The following is a 15,198-nucleotide window of genomic DNA, read 5'->3' as shown; positions in this document are numbered from 1 at the left end:
AAATGATGCTCTTTAAGGATCTTACACAGTGTATTATGTTTTATTACCATTATATTGTACAGAATTCTGTGGATGTTTAAACACTTGTTCCCTGGGTGAGCACATTATGAGTGTGCTACAGGCTATTTGCATATTTACGGAGGGCACATTTAAGCTTGGCCGTGACCTTCTTCTGGCAACGTTAGCACTTTGTTCAGTGAATTACATGTGTTAAAATGTTTTGGGAAGATTTAAAGAGAGGCAATATGTGAAATATGAAATTTGTAACAGGACACATGAAGCCATTAAGGAGAACAAGATGCCAAAACACGTTTCTACCTGTTTAGGATACATAGTAAAACGTAAATTGAGTGTTTGGTTAGTTTCAGATCTTCCATAAAAAATAAAACTGATATAAAACTCGTAAAAGAAAGCTGATCCCGGAAAAACAGTTTAAGTATTCTACTACTACTACTCTATAGTCAAAAACACATACACACACACACACACACACACACACACACACACACACACACACACACACACACACACACACACACACACACACACACACACACACACACACACACACACACACACACACACACACACACACACCGCCCTCACCATATTGTTGCTGGGAGAAGTTGTGCAGAAACATATGGTCTCATTACTTTCTTCTTGTCATCTTTCAACAGGGAGCTGTCATACTTTTGACAACACATATTCTCGATTTTATACACACATGTACACACACACAAACACACACACACACACACATATACCCACACACACACACACACACCGACAGAAACACACATGAATCAGCCTCTGGTTAGACTTCAGGCGCTGTCATGACACTCACAGCTGATGTCCGTCCCACTCCACTGGTCTCACGACTTTTGAGGAAAACATAAAATGCCTGTCTGCCTTTTACACACACACACACACACACACACACACACACACACACACACACACCCACACACACACAAGGCTGCTACACTCTTCCATCATTTCATTGTTCTTTCTGACCTTCTGTCTTCCCTTTTATTTATCTCTTATGTTCTCATCTTCATTTTTCATTGTTGATTCTCTTATAAACACTAATATCATGTTTGGACATTTATCAAATGACATGTTGTGCTTTCTTTTCTTTTTTTTTTGTAAAGCCGAACTTTGAAAACTTCTATCATTAAAGCTATAAATGTAACTTGGTTTAAAGCCGGCTGTGTTCTAAGCACCAGAGGTCTGCTGTACGGTGATGTGGGGATAATGCGGTCCCTCTTCACACACGGTCATTTCATAATGCGTTGAGCAGATTATATGGATGTGGATTATCCATTTAGTGTAGAAAGGCACCCATACATTAAAAACACATCCAAGACACATTAGGAAGAGATCTGATTGCCACAAGAGGTTATTCAAATGTAAATCGTGGTGTCTTTAAACGCCACATATTAAAACCTGAGATTCATGGATGATTTCAGATTAACATAAATTATGACGCTGGCCCATTTCAGGGTCATTGTTGCTGTTGAGTCCACATTTTAGCATAAACACTGTTACTGCAAAGAACCTTTATTTAATAACATGGTAAAAGGAATATTTTAATTGGGTTTTCACTTTACCCTTTGGCAGCCTTAAATATGCTTTCACATAAAGGACTTAAGACATTTATATATTTTTTATTTTTTTTTATATAAAGAAATGCATTTATTTTTCTCTCATCAATTTTTTTACACAGACTTGCAGCTGAGCAGAGAGTTGATCTTTCTTCTCTCTGAAGGGTCTTGTTTGATAAGGCCACTTATATGACCTTTCACTACTTCCTTTCATAACTCATCATAACTCCTTTTCTCTCCCTCCTGCAGGCTGCCGTACGCCGGCTACTTTGGAGGAGTTTCAGGACTCAGTAAAAAACAGTTTCTGAAGATAAACGGCTTCCCCAACGAGTACTGGGGCTGGGGGGGGGAGGACGACGACATCTACAACAGGTAAGAGTGGAGGCATGAAGCATGAGCTGCTGAATCTGCCACTTGATTTCTTCACTAATACGATTTAGCCTCATTCGACCTAATAGATTGCTTTTTAATTTGCCAAATAGTTCAATAAAAGTTAAACTTCACTAACAGCAAGATGCCATCTGTCTGGGTTATGTTATAAGCTCCCTGTCAGACTGTCACACACACTCACACACATGCAAGTGATCTCATATGCACATTATTTCAGCCTCCACTGGCAGTGAAGTCAAGTCTCTGGACTGAAGTGACAGGGAAGTTCTTGGTGGAGTGGATAATTTATAGTAATCGTTCACCGAAGGAGAATTATTAGCAAATAAATTAACCTTTTGAATCGCTTCAGTCAGCATGCTGAAGTTCACTAATAATATTACTGTTGAAATGTGCTGAAATCTAATCTGATAGAGGATTTTAGTTTGACAGGATGACGGAAAGGTGACTAAAGACTGCTTAAAAGAACCATTTACAGCGCCATTAGTTTAACTTATCGTCTATTCAGACGGTTGTTTGGACTGAAAACTGTTGAATTAACGGTGAACTGATGATCTGACTATTAATCAAATCAAAATACAGAGTCATGCATCTTTGCTTGTCAGTACAGAAGAGAAAAGAATCATGAAAGCTTAATGCATTCATTAAAATATTAAGCATATGACTAATAATACAAAATAAATTGCACCTTAATCACAGTAAGGCAAGGCAAGTTTATATAGCACCTTTCAACATAAGGACATTTAGAGTGCTTTACAGTAGACGTTTTTCATATTTCCCTAAAAACTGCTGTGTTTCACGTGACCTCTGCCAGTCCATTTAATATGATATAAATGCCCGCTTCAGATTGCTGAACGACTGAAACATCAACACAAGATTTTCAAAAATTGCAAGCTGTAAAGTCAGATTTTCTTCTAGAGAAAATTAATTTTAGTCACATAAACAGATACATTTGCATTCAGAGGATCCATCTTGAGTACACTAATTATAAACAGTCACACACACTCTCACACAGCAGGACTGTTCTTCACAGACAGAACCCTCTCTCCATCTTTATTGTCTCCGTTCTTCACTGTCGTTTTTATTTCTTTATTTTTCTCTCTGTGTCCCGCTGTCACTCTCACACTGTGAAGCTTATCTTTGTCCTCTGTAATAGCATTATGAGAAAACTGAAAAAAGAGCATTTGGAAATTGGTGTTTTTGAGAATGGAGTGTGTCAGTAGACGCGCTTCTCAGAAGATTACAGTTGTTTGTCAGTGTCTGGCAAGATGTGATAAAAGAGGTGTGTGTGTGTGTGTGTGTGTGTGTGTGTGTGTGTGTGTGTGTGTGTGTGTGTGTGTGTGTGTGTGTGTGTGTGTGTGTGTGTGTGTGTGTGTGTGTGTGTGTGTGTGTGTGTGTGTGTGTGTGTGTGTGTGTGTGTGTGTGTGTGTGTGTGTGTGTGTGTGTGTGTGTGTGTGTGTGTGTGTGTGTGTGTGTGTGTGTGTGTGTGTGTGTGTGTGTGTGTGTGTGTGTGTGTGTGTGTGTGTGTGTGTGTGTGTGTGTGTGTGCAATTACATGCCTAATGATGACAGATCAAGTGAGACCTCTAACTTTTGATTGGATGCTAGCTGAAGTAGGTCATCAGATGCTGTAGATTTCCCTCGAGATGTTTTCTGCAATCGATCTGAGCTATTTAAACTGCTATGAAAAGTGAAGTGACGTGCAGAATTATAATTAAAATTCCACTTTTAAGACATTTACTTTTACAATTCAAATGAACTTGACTTGTTTACCAAAATGTATATTGAAAATATCACCCTTAGATAGACAATGGAAACACCAACGGGCAATCCTCCACAGTCATTTTCTTTTGAATCAACAAGCAAATATGTCTTTGAAGCTTTTCTTTCTTGTATAGTTGTTTTTTACTGAAAGTGGGACCATGTGATATTAAAACTTTTGCTGAACAGTGGAAACTCTGGCTACACGAGGCAGTTACAGGATAATGGCTAATTGAATTTCCTTTCATTTTCTAAGAGTGTGTGGGGTTAGTTGCTTTAATGATGTCAGTGGGGCGTCCTGGTGGCGTAAGATTCCATCCATATAACCACTACAGTGTCCCTCTCCTTTATCTTCTCAGCTCTTCGTTAGAAACCAAAAGTCTTTCAACTATGATACACATATTTTTCGATTGAGTGTGACTAAAACTTTCCAAATATATCATTATCTCTGATTGTCCATCACTAAAAACATCCCTAATAGTGCTTTGAAGTCATAGGGAACAAACACTCAGATGTGTCTATCCTTCTGTGTATCTGATTTCAGCCGTGGCCAAAACTGAAACACACAATGTGATATATTGAGTTTTAAGAAGACTGTGAATCTAATGCCAGTTATAATAGAAACAGGATTGACTCCACACTAACAATAAGGTTACCCTCAGTTCTCTCCACTTTCTATCCTTGTTTTTTTATTACAAACTGAGGTCCTGAAAATCCCTAAGTCAATCTCATAATAAATGAATGGAAAAAAAACAACAACATTGGCAGAAACAAGCGCATAAAGCTGAGCATGGAGGTTTTTTTTTTGCTTTACTCTTAGACTCACACACCCCCCTCCCACCATCCACCCTCGCTTTTCAGGACTGGCTTGTTTATAAGCCTTTCACAGAGCAATCTGAAGGGAAATGCCCTTGAAAACACACTTTGACAAGCTATTGGAAGAGGACATTGTGTGGAAAGGGCTGTGTGTGGATGTAACTGAGGCTATACAAGCAAGCAGAATAGTCTCCTCTCAGACTGCCAGAAGATTGGGATGTGTGGAGACGGGTGGTGATGTCATCAAAATGCCCCCAACGGACCTTAGGCTGCTGACCTGACCTGCTACAATCACGTCATAGTTTTAATGTGTCCAATACTACTGTCATTAGTGCTAATTAGCCAATGCTAGCTTTCTTTTAAGTACTTGCTTTTACATTTCAAGCATAACTTTTTTTTGTGATATGTCTGATGTTGAAAAGGTTTTAACAATGAGAGCTGTAGTGGCGTGCAGAGGAGAGGACGGAGTCTCCAGCTGAGCGCGCTAACAGGCCGGCTCAGTCTCTCAGGACTCTTTGAAACAACTGGACCAGGGGAAGATACAGGGATAGAGAGATACAAGTATAGCTATATATAACAGAGAGCGGGGAGCCTGTGAAATCTGCCCGTTTTGTTTTCTCTGGCTTTAAAAGGGAGCAAAGTTCACAGGTTTGAAACGTGCAAGCAGTCTGGTGTCTAGTCGAAGAGTTCTTGAATGTGACACCAAATCTCTACCTGCTCTCTCTTTGAAAGCTGCTCTGGAGAAAAGGAGCATTAACTAACTGACTAAATTGCTTGTTGGAGCTATATATCTCTTTATATTATTTAATAGTTTAACATTTATTTTCTTGCTGTTTATAGTGATTATTGTAAATGTATTCTTAGTTAGCGTCATAAGTTAAAGTAGTTTCTATGCTCTTATTTTGAAGGCACGTTTGGGTACTGGGTGATTAGAGCACCTGGTGTAATTGTATATATTGGAGACAGGTGGGTGGTGGGAGCCAGAGCACTAGTAGGCAAACGGTTTTTTACCAGGGTGTTTCAAGCCACACAAAGGAAAGCCATAGGAAAGGCTTAAAGAAAAGAGATATAGGAAACCTGTTCATTGTATTTTGTTATTGGAATAAAATGCACAAATGGAGGTTCTTGTCTGGACTTGGATGATCATTGCCCTGCGTAAGATCTGCTAACTAGTGCCTCAGCGGCTGTTTTAGGTCTATAGGATTTTGGCCGCTACATTGCTCTTTTACCTTCTTCTTCAGCTTCCCTTTCTCACCCTATTTCCCCTCTTCTCTGCCCCTCTAACTGCACATCCCTTTTTATATCTCTATCTCTTGCTTCACCCCCAGCTATTTTCCTTTTTGCTGGTTTTGATGCCACAGACCATGGCACGGCCACTGCCTGAAACGGGTCCTGCTAGATTAATGGCCTCCCCGAGGGAACTTCCTGTCTGTGCTGCTCAGTGTGGCCTGAGCCCGTGGCAAAGAGGACACATGCCACTTACACAAATGCCAGTGCCACTTTAACCCACTCCCACCACTGTCTAAAAACGTTGTTGGATATTAAAAAAAAGAGAGTAGCAGAAAGGGGAAGGGGTTACGTGCAGCAGTCGCCTTGGGCAGAAACTGTACCTGTCCCAGGGGCTTCCATAGCAGACCAGACTTCAACACAAACACTCCTCCAATGCTCTTCCCTGCCCTTTCCTCCCTCTAAACCTCCCAGCGGTGGCTTTAAACAGATCCCGAGCCAGCACCATGCACACATGCAGCCGCGCAGCACAAGGACCGCAAGTGTTTCTGGGAAGCCTTGACAATGTTGTTAGAGTCAGGATATTTCTGTCTTGACACATAGAGGATGCTGAGTCTTTGATGAGTTCAATCGCATCTTCTGTTTGAGGAGGTCTCCACCCTCGGGTCAGTTCAGAAAACACTGTGGAAAGTCTCAAATCCCTTGTTAGATCTTCCTTTCTCCTTTTCTTCTGGATGGCTACGCTTGCTTCGCCATCGATCATATTATATTTTCATATTTCTATGTGTGTGTTTCTCTCTCCACTTAATTTATATATTTTTTAAAGAGCTCTATTAGGCCCTTTTTAAAGAGACAAATGCAAGACACGATGGAAAAACTAGGGCGGATCAATATAAGTATTGAGTCACAACTTATATATTTTTGAATTAATTGAGGCCAATTGTGTTTTCTAACATTTGGTCACACTACATGTGTTACTGATGATAGAGAACAAAAGCTCTGTGGGATCTATTCCAATGGCTTGTAACCTATCCAATGATCTGAAGTGTTTCCTTTTAATCTATTTCCTCCATTTTTCAAGTTCAGAACCAGATACTTACAACTCTTTCATCCTCTCATGCTCCCTCTTTGTTGGAATGTATCAGAGGGCACATAATGAGGGATACACATCAACTACAGCGAGGCAAGTGGAGGCTTGGAAAGGTGGAAGGTGCTCAGGAAGAAAATGAGAAACAAGTGCCGGGAGTGGAGAGGGAGAGAGAAGACAGAGGGAGGGAAAGGGTGAGAGAAATGAAGCATTGAGCTGCAGGTAGGGACCGGAAAAAGCACCACAGTCAGCAGCTGCTGGGACAGGAAACCCACATGTTAGGAAGCGCTACCAGAAACTGACCCAAAGTCCTCATATTCAGCTTTTTCTTGCAGAAAATGAAACCTACCTGTGAATATTTGTATAATGTGACTGTCAGTGAGTGGAAACTGCTGCAGATTCATATAGATCTTTTAAGGATCTAATTCTTGCAAAAAAAGTAACAACAGATTTGTTTTCCTTCCTATTAAAATATATTTGCCCTTGAAATATATATATATTTACAGTGGTTTTCTTGAGCATTCAGATTGACTGATTAGTCATCCTTGCTCATGTCTCTGAAAAAAAGCAGATTTTCAGATATAATCTTTTATTTCAGTGTAATTGAACAACCCTTTTTTATTAAAAGCACGCATCAGTCTGTGGGTGTTTCTCAATCTTGAGTAAAGCTGCTCCAGAGCCACTATTTCAAGCATACTACGTCATCGAGTGCCGCCGAAGTACTGTTCCAATGTCCAGCATACTTGGAAATCTACCGAGCCCGGCGTACTTCGTTTGGAGAAATTTCGAGGCTGCACATGTGTAGACTCCGCGGTCTTAAAATCCCCACAATGCTTTGCGCACGGACCAATTTCCCCAAATCTGTGGCGGAAGATGTAAGGCGGGGCCTCTCATATGACGCACACCTGCACACTTGCTCGCCTGTTCCATTCTTCGTTTTCCGAGGCTAGGAAGTATTCTTGCCTCGCTTCTGAAGCAAGACGCTCGGAAGACATGTGCTACCAAGCAAGCGTACTCGACATTGAGAAACACCCTGTGTGTAGAGAAACAGACGACAGGCCATTTGAAAGTGTATTGCTCTGTTTAGCACCCAGATGCGTTCCTGCTGAGATAGAGATCTTCTCCCCTGCTCACACCCACACACCTTACTTTCTATTACTTTCTCTCTGCTGTGCATAGCTTCTTCACACACCACCACCGTCATCATCACCACCACCCACTCCTCCTCCTCCTCCTCCTCCTCCTCTTCTTTCTCTCCCATCTAATTTCTCAGACTTAGCTCCCATTCCTCCTCCACTCCATTGCTCTAATGCAATTAACTCCACTGGTGGGAATAAAAGAGGAGAGCTGGAGAAATTCCTGATTAATCCGATCCAATAAGTCTATGGTGTGTGTGTGTGCAGTATTACAGACCATAGCAGTTTGGACACTGGTCTGGATACACACACACACACACACACACACACACACACACACACACACACACACATAATTCTCAGAATCAGGCGGCTAATGCAACTTTTCATGGTATATCCTATTAATGGTGAGATAGGAGGCTGAATTTCTGGACAGCTGGCAGCTTTAATGGACAAGTTGCCTATTTTATTTAAGTAGACAATACGTTCAATACCAAGTCTTTGTGGAGCCTTTCAGAACAAAATAGCCGTATCGTATATAAGCCTTAAAGATATCTCTCTGCAGCAGAAGTATGAAATGTTTGGTTTGCAATATCAATTGGACACCTATCTTAATATACAGTGTAAACACTGACCTTTAAAGAGAGGACTGACATCTTCTATCTGTTTTAAAGAGGTAATTGCTGGATTGAATTACATTGAAAGGCTTTTGCCTAAATGATAACACTTTCACTTTCTTTCAGTCTAGATGCATTAGGGATGGGTAAACGAGCATTATCTTTAAAATCCAGCATCCACCATAATTATGGTATTATGGTCCCATTCAGCGTAGAATGTGTTTGCCTGATATGATAGATATAAATATATATAAGCAAGTAGCATGGATCTGTTATCCTGACCAAGAAACTCAGGGTAGTTAACTTCTGTCTAAATGTTATTTTACCCTACTGCTCCAAGTGGTGTTGATTGATTCTCAAAAAAACAGTTTTGCTTGAGGGTACCCCACAGTAACAAATGTCACAGCAGCCACCCACCCGCTGTGTTTCAGTGGAGGTGGCTGTCTTATGTGTCAGCTCGGGATTATATACATCACACTGGGGAACACTAAAGCTTTCCATCCTGCAGCTCCGCTGTATCCTCAGTGTCCCGTCCCTTACATAATGTTCACACTGCAATGTCACGCCACGTTACTGCCTACTGCCTGTCAGAGGAGGGGAAAATAATGACTGCACTGATGTGTTGTTAGGAGTGTGTGTAAGCAAGTGTGTGTTGGTGCTCCAGCTACATTTTTGTTTTGGTCAAGGACAACATTCTTTGCTGTCTACAGGAATAAAGAGAAGCCAGTTGATTGGTTATTTACTTCACAGCTCATTACAACACACATATGCATAGACAAGGCACACCCTCAAAGCACACCTACAAGGTCACAGCCAAAGTCGATGTTTCTTTTAGACAGTTTTCGTCTGGTTTCAAAGTGTCCCTCTGAGACCTTATTAGACCTAACAACCCTGAGCTTCATTTATCAAACAATATGTGAGTGTATTAGAGCATGTGCATGTGCATGTGCATGTGTGGAATAATAACAACTTTTTTGTGTGTGTGTTTCTTTTTGTGTACAAGAAACATGGACTTGCCTGCAATCATCATGCAAAGTGTCGTATTAACACATGACAAGATGGAGAGCCAGCCCACCCTCACGGAGGGTTTAATGAGACTTTCAAAATGCACTTTTTGAATGCAGGCAGAGATGCGGTAATAAGGATACAGATTTTGTAGAAGCTCTGATTATGTTTTACATAAGCAAACACACTCTGATCAAGATATGTTTGAGAAGTCCGAAAACTGCTTCCATTTCCTCTGAAGATTATTTCATTAAACACCAATATTTGACAACACTGGGATGCTTAAAGTGTTACAATCTAGATGACCATCCCTTCAGAAGCTTGAGCTTTTCAAACACTAAAGGTCACACAGACTTGAAAGTGCTTTAATCCTTTCACTACACAGATTATTGATTCATTAATGAGCACATTTGATCTTCCAGTTAAAATGACCAAGTTCTAAAAAGTGTGTTTTGGCTCAGAACTTCAAATGAAGTCAATTCATGACAACTTCTTGCAGACAACCACAACACATGCACAAAAGTGAATACTTAACCGTCACAGGCGACCAAATTAAATGTAATGTAGGACTTCATTTGCAGGTCTTTCTCTTGTGATGCAGTATTTCTACGCAGTGGAAGCACTTTTTCTGATGATCTAAATCCTACTTCTTACACCACAGCAAAAGTCTCATCGAAAGTCAAAACACAGCAAACCTCAAATGGTTCAAATATCAAAAAACTAAGCAAAGAAGATTGCTGATGTGCTCAAAGTAGCTTTAACTAAATGTGGTATTTTGAGTTCATACTGAATCTGATGAAGAGGGACGGATTCACATTTCTAGCTGATATCACCAGAGTCAAGCCTCACACTCTGCAGGGCAACGGCACAAAGAAGATTATTATAAAGATGCAGAACTGTGCATAATGCATAACTAAGCTCACTGCACTAAAAAGCTGAGGAAGAGAAGGAGAGGGCTGGCTAGCTCACTCTCACTCTGGCTCACATTATTTGCATCATAATAAATCTCTAAATTATGCAAATGCATGCTTGCTTTCATGTGCACGCGCAGACACACCGACAAAAGGCAGCCTTCTATGCATGTGTCAAGTCAGCAAAGTCACTGGAACATGAGAGAGGGAGGGAAGATGTGTTATTTAGTTTTCCAATGAATTTATTTATGGGAGGGTTGTTTTTATGCAGTTTTGGTTTTGCCTCTTACGGGTTGATGTGCTTTTGATGGCACATGGCTACATTCTGGATTATTTACATTTCACTGGTTTGTATAGCAGAAGAGAGGAGGGAAAAAGTAGGAGGATGAAGAGGTGGAGGAAGGTTAAAAGAAAAAAGCTTTGACTAGAAGGAGAGAGATAGAAAGAACAGAGGAGAGGATGAAGAAGCAAAAAAATAAGCTGAAAATAAATATGTTTGTAAGAAAAGACATACAGTGCTGAGAAATATTTAAATAGTGTTCAATGTTTTATAATAATTCAACCAAAAAAGATGTATAGCATATTGTGTTGACATAACATTACAACCCAGTCTCACGGCATTTCGTGTTATAGTCACAACAAATGTGTCACACAGAACGATTTTAAAAGCAATGTATTTCCATTGGTAGTATGTTTCGTGCCTGCACCACGTCTTTTTGTCCGGTCGGGTCTTGGAAGACCGGAAGCTGTGTGGTTCATAAAAACATTGTCTTACTCAATATCTTACCCTAAGCCTAACCCTATCCCTTTTATTTTATATTGTATAATGTCGGAGTTTTTTTGCCGTCCGCGAGGAAAAGGAATGGGGCTCAGAGCCTCAGAATACTGAAATCTGTATATATATATATATTTCTTTCTTCTAATTTTGTATTATTTGGTGCACACCATAGAAATACATTGCTTCTAAAATCGTTCTGTGTCAGAATACTGAAATCTGTATTTTTTATTTTTTTTTGCACCTAACGACGTGCAATTAATATAGGCCAACAAACATGCTTATCTATATACTGTATAGCTAAATATAGACACGTATGCACAAGAGGATACAGATGTGCACCAGCACACACAAACACAATATCTGAATCCATGTGCTTACACATGCAAGTATTCATATTAGCCTAAATAGAGAGCTATACTTGGCTAAGCTAAACATAAAGCAAGGGGAAACTAGCTAGCCTTGCTCTCTCAAAAGTAAAACAATTCTAAAGCTAAGTGATTGTATAAATAGCATAACATTTTGCTAAATAGATTTACATGAGAAGATTGACACAAAGTTCATGTTTTGTACAATATGTTGTAGCTAGTGCTAGCTGTCTGTTAGCGCAGTGTAGCAAAAAGTCTTGAAGCTAACTTGCTATAGCTTCTGTACACATTTCAAAAACATGTCGACCAACACCTCTGAAGCTCAAATTCAGATTACTATCCTGAGAAGGGCAATTGAGTTTACACGGTCCATACACATTACTTGTATCCTCACTTTTGAACCACGCTACTGCTAATAAATGCTAAATCTTTGACCTTCTATTAGCCTAAAATACCAGCTATTACCTTCAGAACGCTTAAACATTTGCCCAAAAAAAAGAGAGAAGTGGAGATAGGAGAGGAAATGAAAGAAGAGAATATAAAGAACTTGGAGAGACAGATAGAAAAGGTGGTGGTAAATAAGTCAAAAAAGGAGAAGTGATAAGATGGCTGAAGAGGGAGGAAGCGAGGCATTTTTAAACAAGAGGAGGCATTGTCAGTGTTGAATAGACGGGCAGTTGTTGAGGAGCAATATCAGGCATGGATGCTTTTTCAGACAGAGAGATTACTAAACGAATCAGAGCATTGCAACAAATACAAATTCTGTACACACATGCACTCTCCTGTATATCATTGCAGGTATGAATGCCTCTGTTAACCCCTGGGTTTAACTCAGGCTTTATGTGGAACAGATCTGTTGTTCAAGCCCATACTCCATTTGTTGTAGCATTAGATATAAATCTCTGTGCAGATTTGCCCTTGTATTGCATCTTAGTGGTAGTACAACTTTGCAGCTGTTCTCTGAGTTGTGATGTTATGCTTTGTTTGAACTGAAACACACTGCAAATCCTCTTCTCACTCCCCAGCTGGTGTCCGCCTCTGAAGTTGAGCAATGTGTTTCTTAATGAGTCTCTAATCATAGTTCTTTCTCCCTTTTTATTTTATTTGTTTTCAGTAAGAGCCATGAGGGGTCTCGGTTTCTTTGTGCATTTTTATGAAGTATTGTTTATAGTTGTTCTGTTTTTGCGGGCATTTTGGATATGCACTCTTTAGGGCAATTACAATCATAAGAAGGAATGCAATATTGCTAGACCATTAGCAGCTGCAGGAAAATACATATTCTCTGGTGTTATTAAGTAGCGTTTTTCAGACATACCCTGAATCCGTGCAGGTATAAAAACGCAGATTTAGATTTAAAGCCTTAATCCAGCCATGATTTTTCATGTGTTGGACTACTGGTTGGATAAAAGAAGCTATTTAAAGACATGATATTGGGCTTTTTATTTTTGTAACAGTCAATTACATCTTGAATTTGTACTGTTTTCTGAACACCAAAGGATTTATAAATGAATACAAAAAGTATTGCCATACGAATTGCTAATGAAAGTAAATGATTGTTGCAGTCCTATCACTTGCCCTATCACGATGGCCTTTTTTCTCAGTTTTCCGACAATAAATAATACATTTACTTGAAAAACAGACATATTTATGGATAATGAAATAATTAGCTTCAGACCTACTTATTTCCTCATGAAACATAAAGGTGGTATCCCTCTCCACTTCCTGTTGCTTTTTCTTTCTCATCTCTCTCGTTGTCTGTTTAATTGGGTTCATTTCCCTGTTTCCCTTAACAGATGTTGTATCTGTGTGTGTTGCAGGATCACTCTGAATGGGATGAAGGTGTCCAGGCCAGACGTTCGCATCGGCCGCTACAGAATGATTAAACACGAGAGAGACAAACACAACGAGCCGAACCCACAGAGGTACTGCATCATTGTCCAAACACTTTCTGGGGCATTTGGATCGATCGCGCTGCTTTTGTCTCAAAGCTACACAGTTCAGATGTTTCTTTTCCAAATATTTCATCGCCATGTCAGAGAATTATCATTATGTTGCGCGGCAAAGGGCACACTATCAATAACACACATTTATAATTAGAGATAGCTAGATGAATATGCCGAAACATGAGCAACACAGGCAATATATGACCAGATATAAAACCGGTTCATAAATATTTCTCGGTTCTTTGTCAACATTATCTGCTTCTATTCTGTCCAATGTTGCTGAAATCACATGTTAAATACATTTTAAAACCTTTAAGATGATTATATGAGAAGCCTTCCCCTTGTTATAGCAATTTCAACGCTCACTTTGTGCTCATTCACAGTTCACACCTGAGAGCTACGTAATGTTAGTCCATCGCTCCTGCTATTATTCACTGAACAGCTCCTAAGGGAAAACTTCACACTTAATAATAATAGAATCAAATATACAATACAAATGATTATGCTAAGGGAAGGGGGAATTAAAAAAAAAAAAAAAAATGGTATCTAATTTTCCTCAATGATTCGGTACAATGTTATGTATGTGTCCATTGTTTCAGTGTCTTCTACACACTGGTAAGAATACTGGTTTTGTCTGGTAGAAAATAAAGAATCTTTTATGAATATTTGTATTTAAGTATATTGAGTCAGAAGGACTGTTTTGAGCTACATCACCCAAGGTTTCTTACGGCCCGTCCACACAGCGGCGTGCGTTGAAGCTTGCCGGCGGGCGTGTCTGAAACTCGACCAACAACCAATCACATGAATCTCCCGCCCCTGACACACAAGCAGCGGTTTGATTGGCTAGAGCTTGTACTGGCATATGATTAGATTGGCTGACGCTTCTGCCGAGGCTTCAAAAGTTGAACATTGCTCAACTTTTGCAGCGAGCCACGCCAGCAAAGCTCCGCTTCGCTTCCCACAATGCAGTTCGGCGAAAAGTGACATCACCCCATTCAAAGTGAATGGTGAAGCTTTCAACGCACGCCGCTGTGTGGACGGGCCGTTAAATCCCCCACCCCTTTGAAAAACATGAAATGGTAGCTTCTGCCCTAAATGTATACTGTAAAACTAATTCCATCACTACTGCTGCTATTGAATCAACCAAGACAAATGTAAATTAGAGCATAAAGCTAAAAGAAAAGGTGATGAAACTGGAACAATAAGTCAGGTATTGTTTATATTTGATGAGTTTCAGATCACCCTACAGCATTTTTCCTCTGAATGATAAAAACATTTCACTCATAGCAGGTTGCTAAAAAATTAATGCATGAGGCTTTTTAAATGCATGAAGACATGGACATGTTAAATAACTAAAATATACATGCATTTTAAAGATGCACTTGTAATTTCCTATATTCACAGCATTTATAATAGTTGCCCTTCTACTAAAATGCAAGTTTCATAAATATCAACACTAGGCTGCGTCTGCTGCGATGTCATTAGATGTTGGCTGCAGATAAGGAGGGGGCTTTAATATGCAAGAAGTATCAGATGACTGAGCAAAATGTAAATAAAACTAG

General features: G+C 39.8%; 1 protein-coding gene across 1 annotated transcript in view; it reads left to right on the top strand.

Annotated features, from left to right (window-relative positions):
• The window catches only part of b4galt2 (UDP-Gal:betaGlcNAc beta 1,4- galactosyltransferase, polypeptide 2), a 142,654-nt gene that overhangs the window by 116,107 nt on the left and 11,349 nt on the right, over nt 1–15,198 (top strand). Inside the window, exons 6-7 of the mRNA XM_034137204.1 lie at nt 1,854–1,976; nt 13,511–13,615. Of these exons, the coding sequence (XP_033993095.1) occupies nt 1,854–1,976; nt 13,511–13,615 (228 nt within the window). The remainder of the gene's footprint in view (nt 1–1,853; nt 1,977–13,510; nt 13,616–15,198) is intronic.

The sequence above is a fragment of the Trematomus bernacchii genome, unplaced genomic scaffold (genome assembly GCF_902827165.1).
Source record: "Trematomus bernacchii unplaced genomic scaffold, fTreBer1.1, whole genome shotgun sequence".
NCBI classification, from domain to species: Eukaryota; Metazoa; Chordata; class Actinopteri; order Perciformes; family Nototheniidae; genus Trematomus; species Trematomus bernacchii.
Note: the sequence above shows the minus strand (reverse complement) of the source record. Positions and strands in the feature narration are given on the sequence as shown.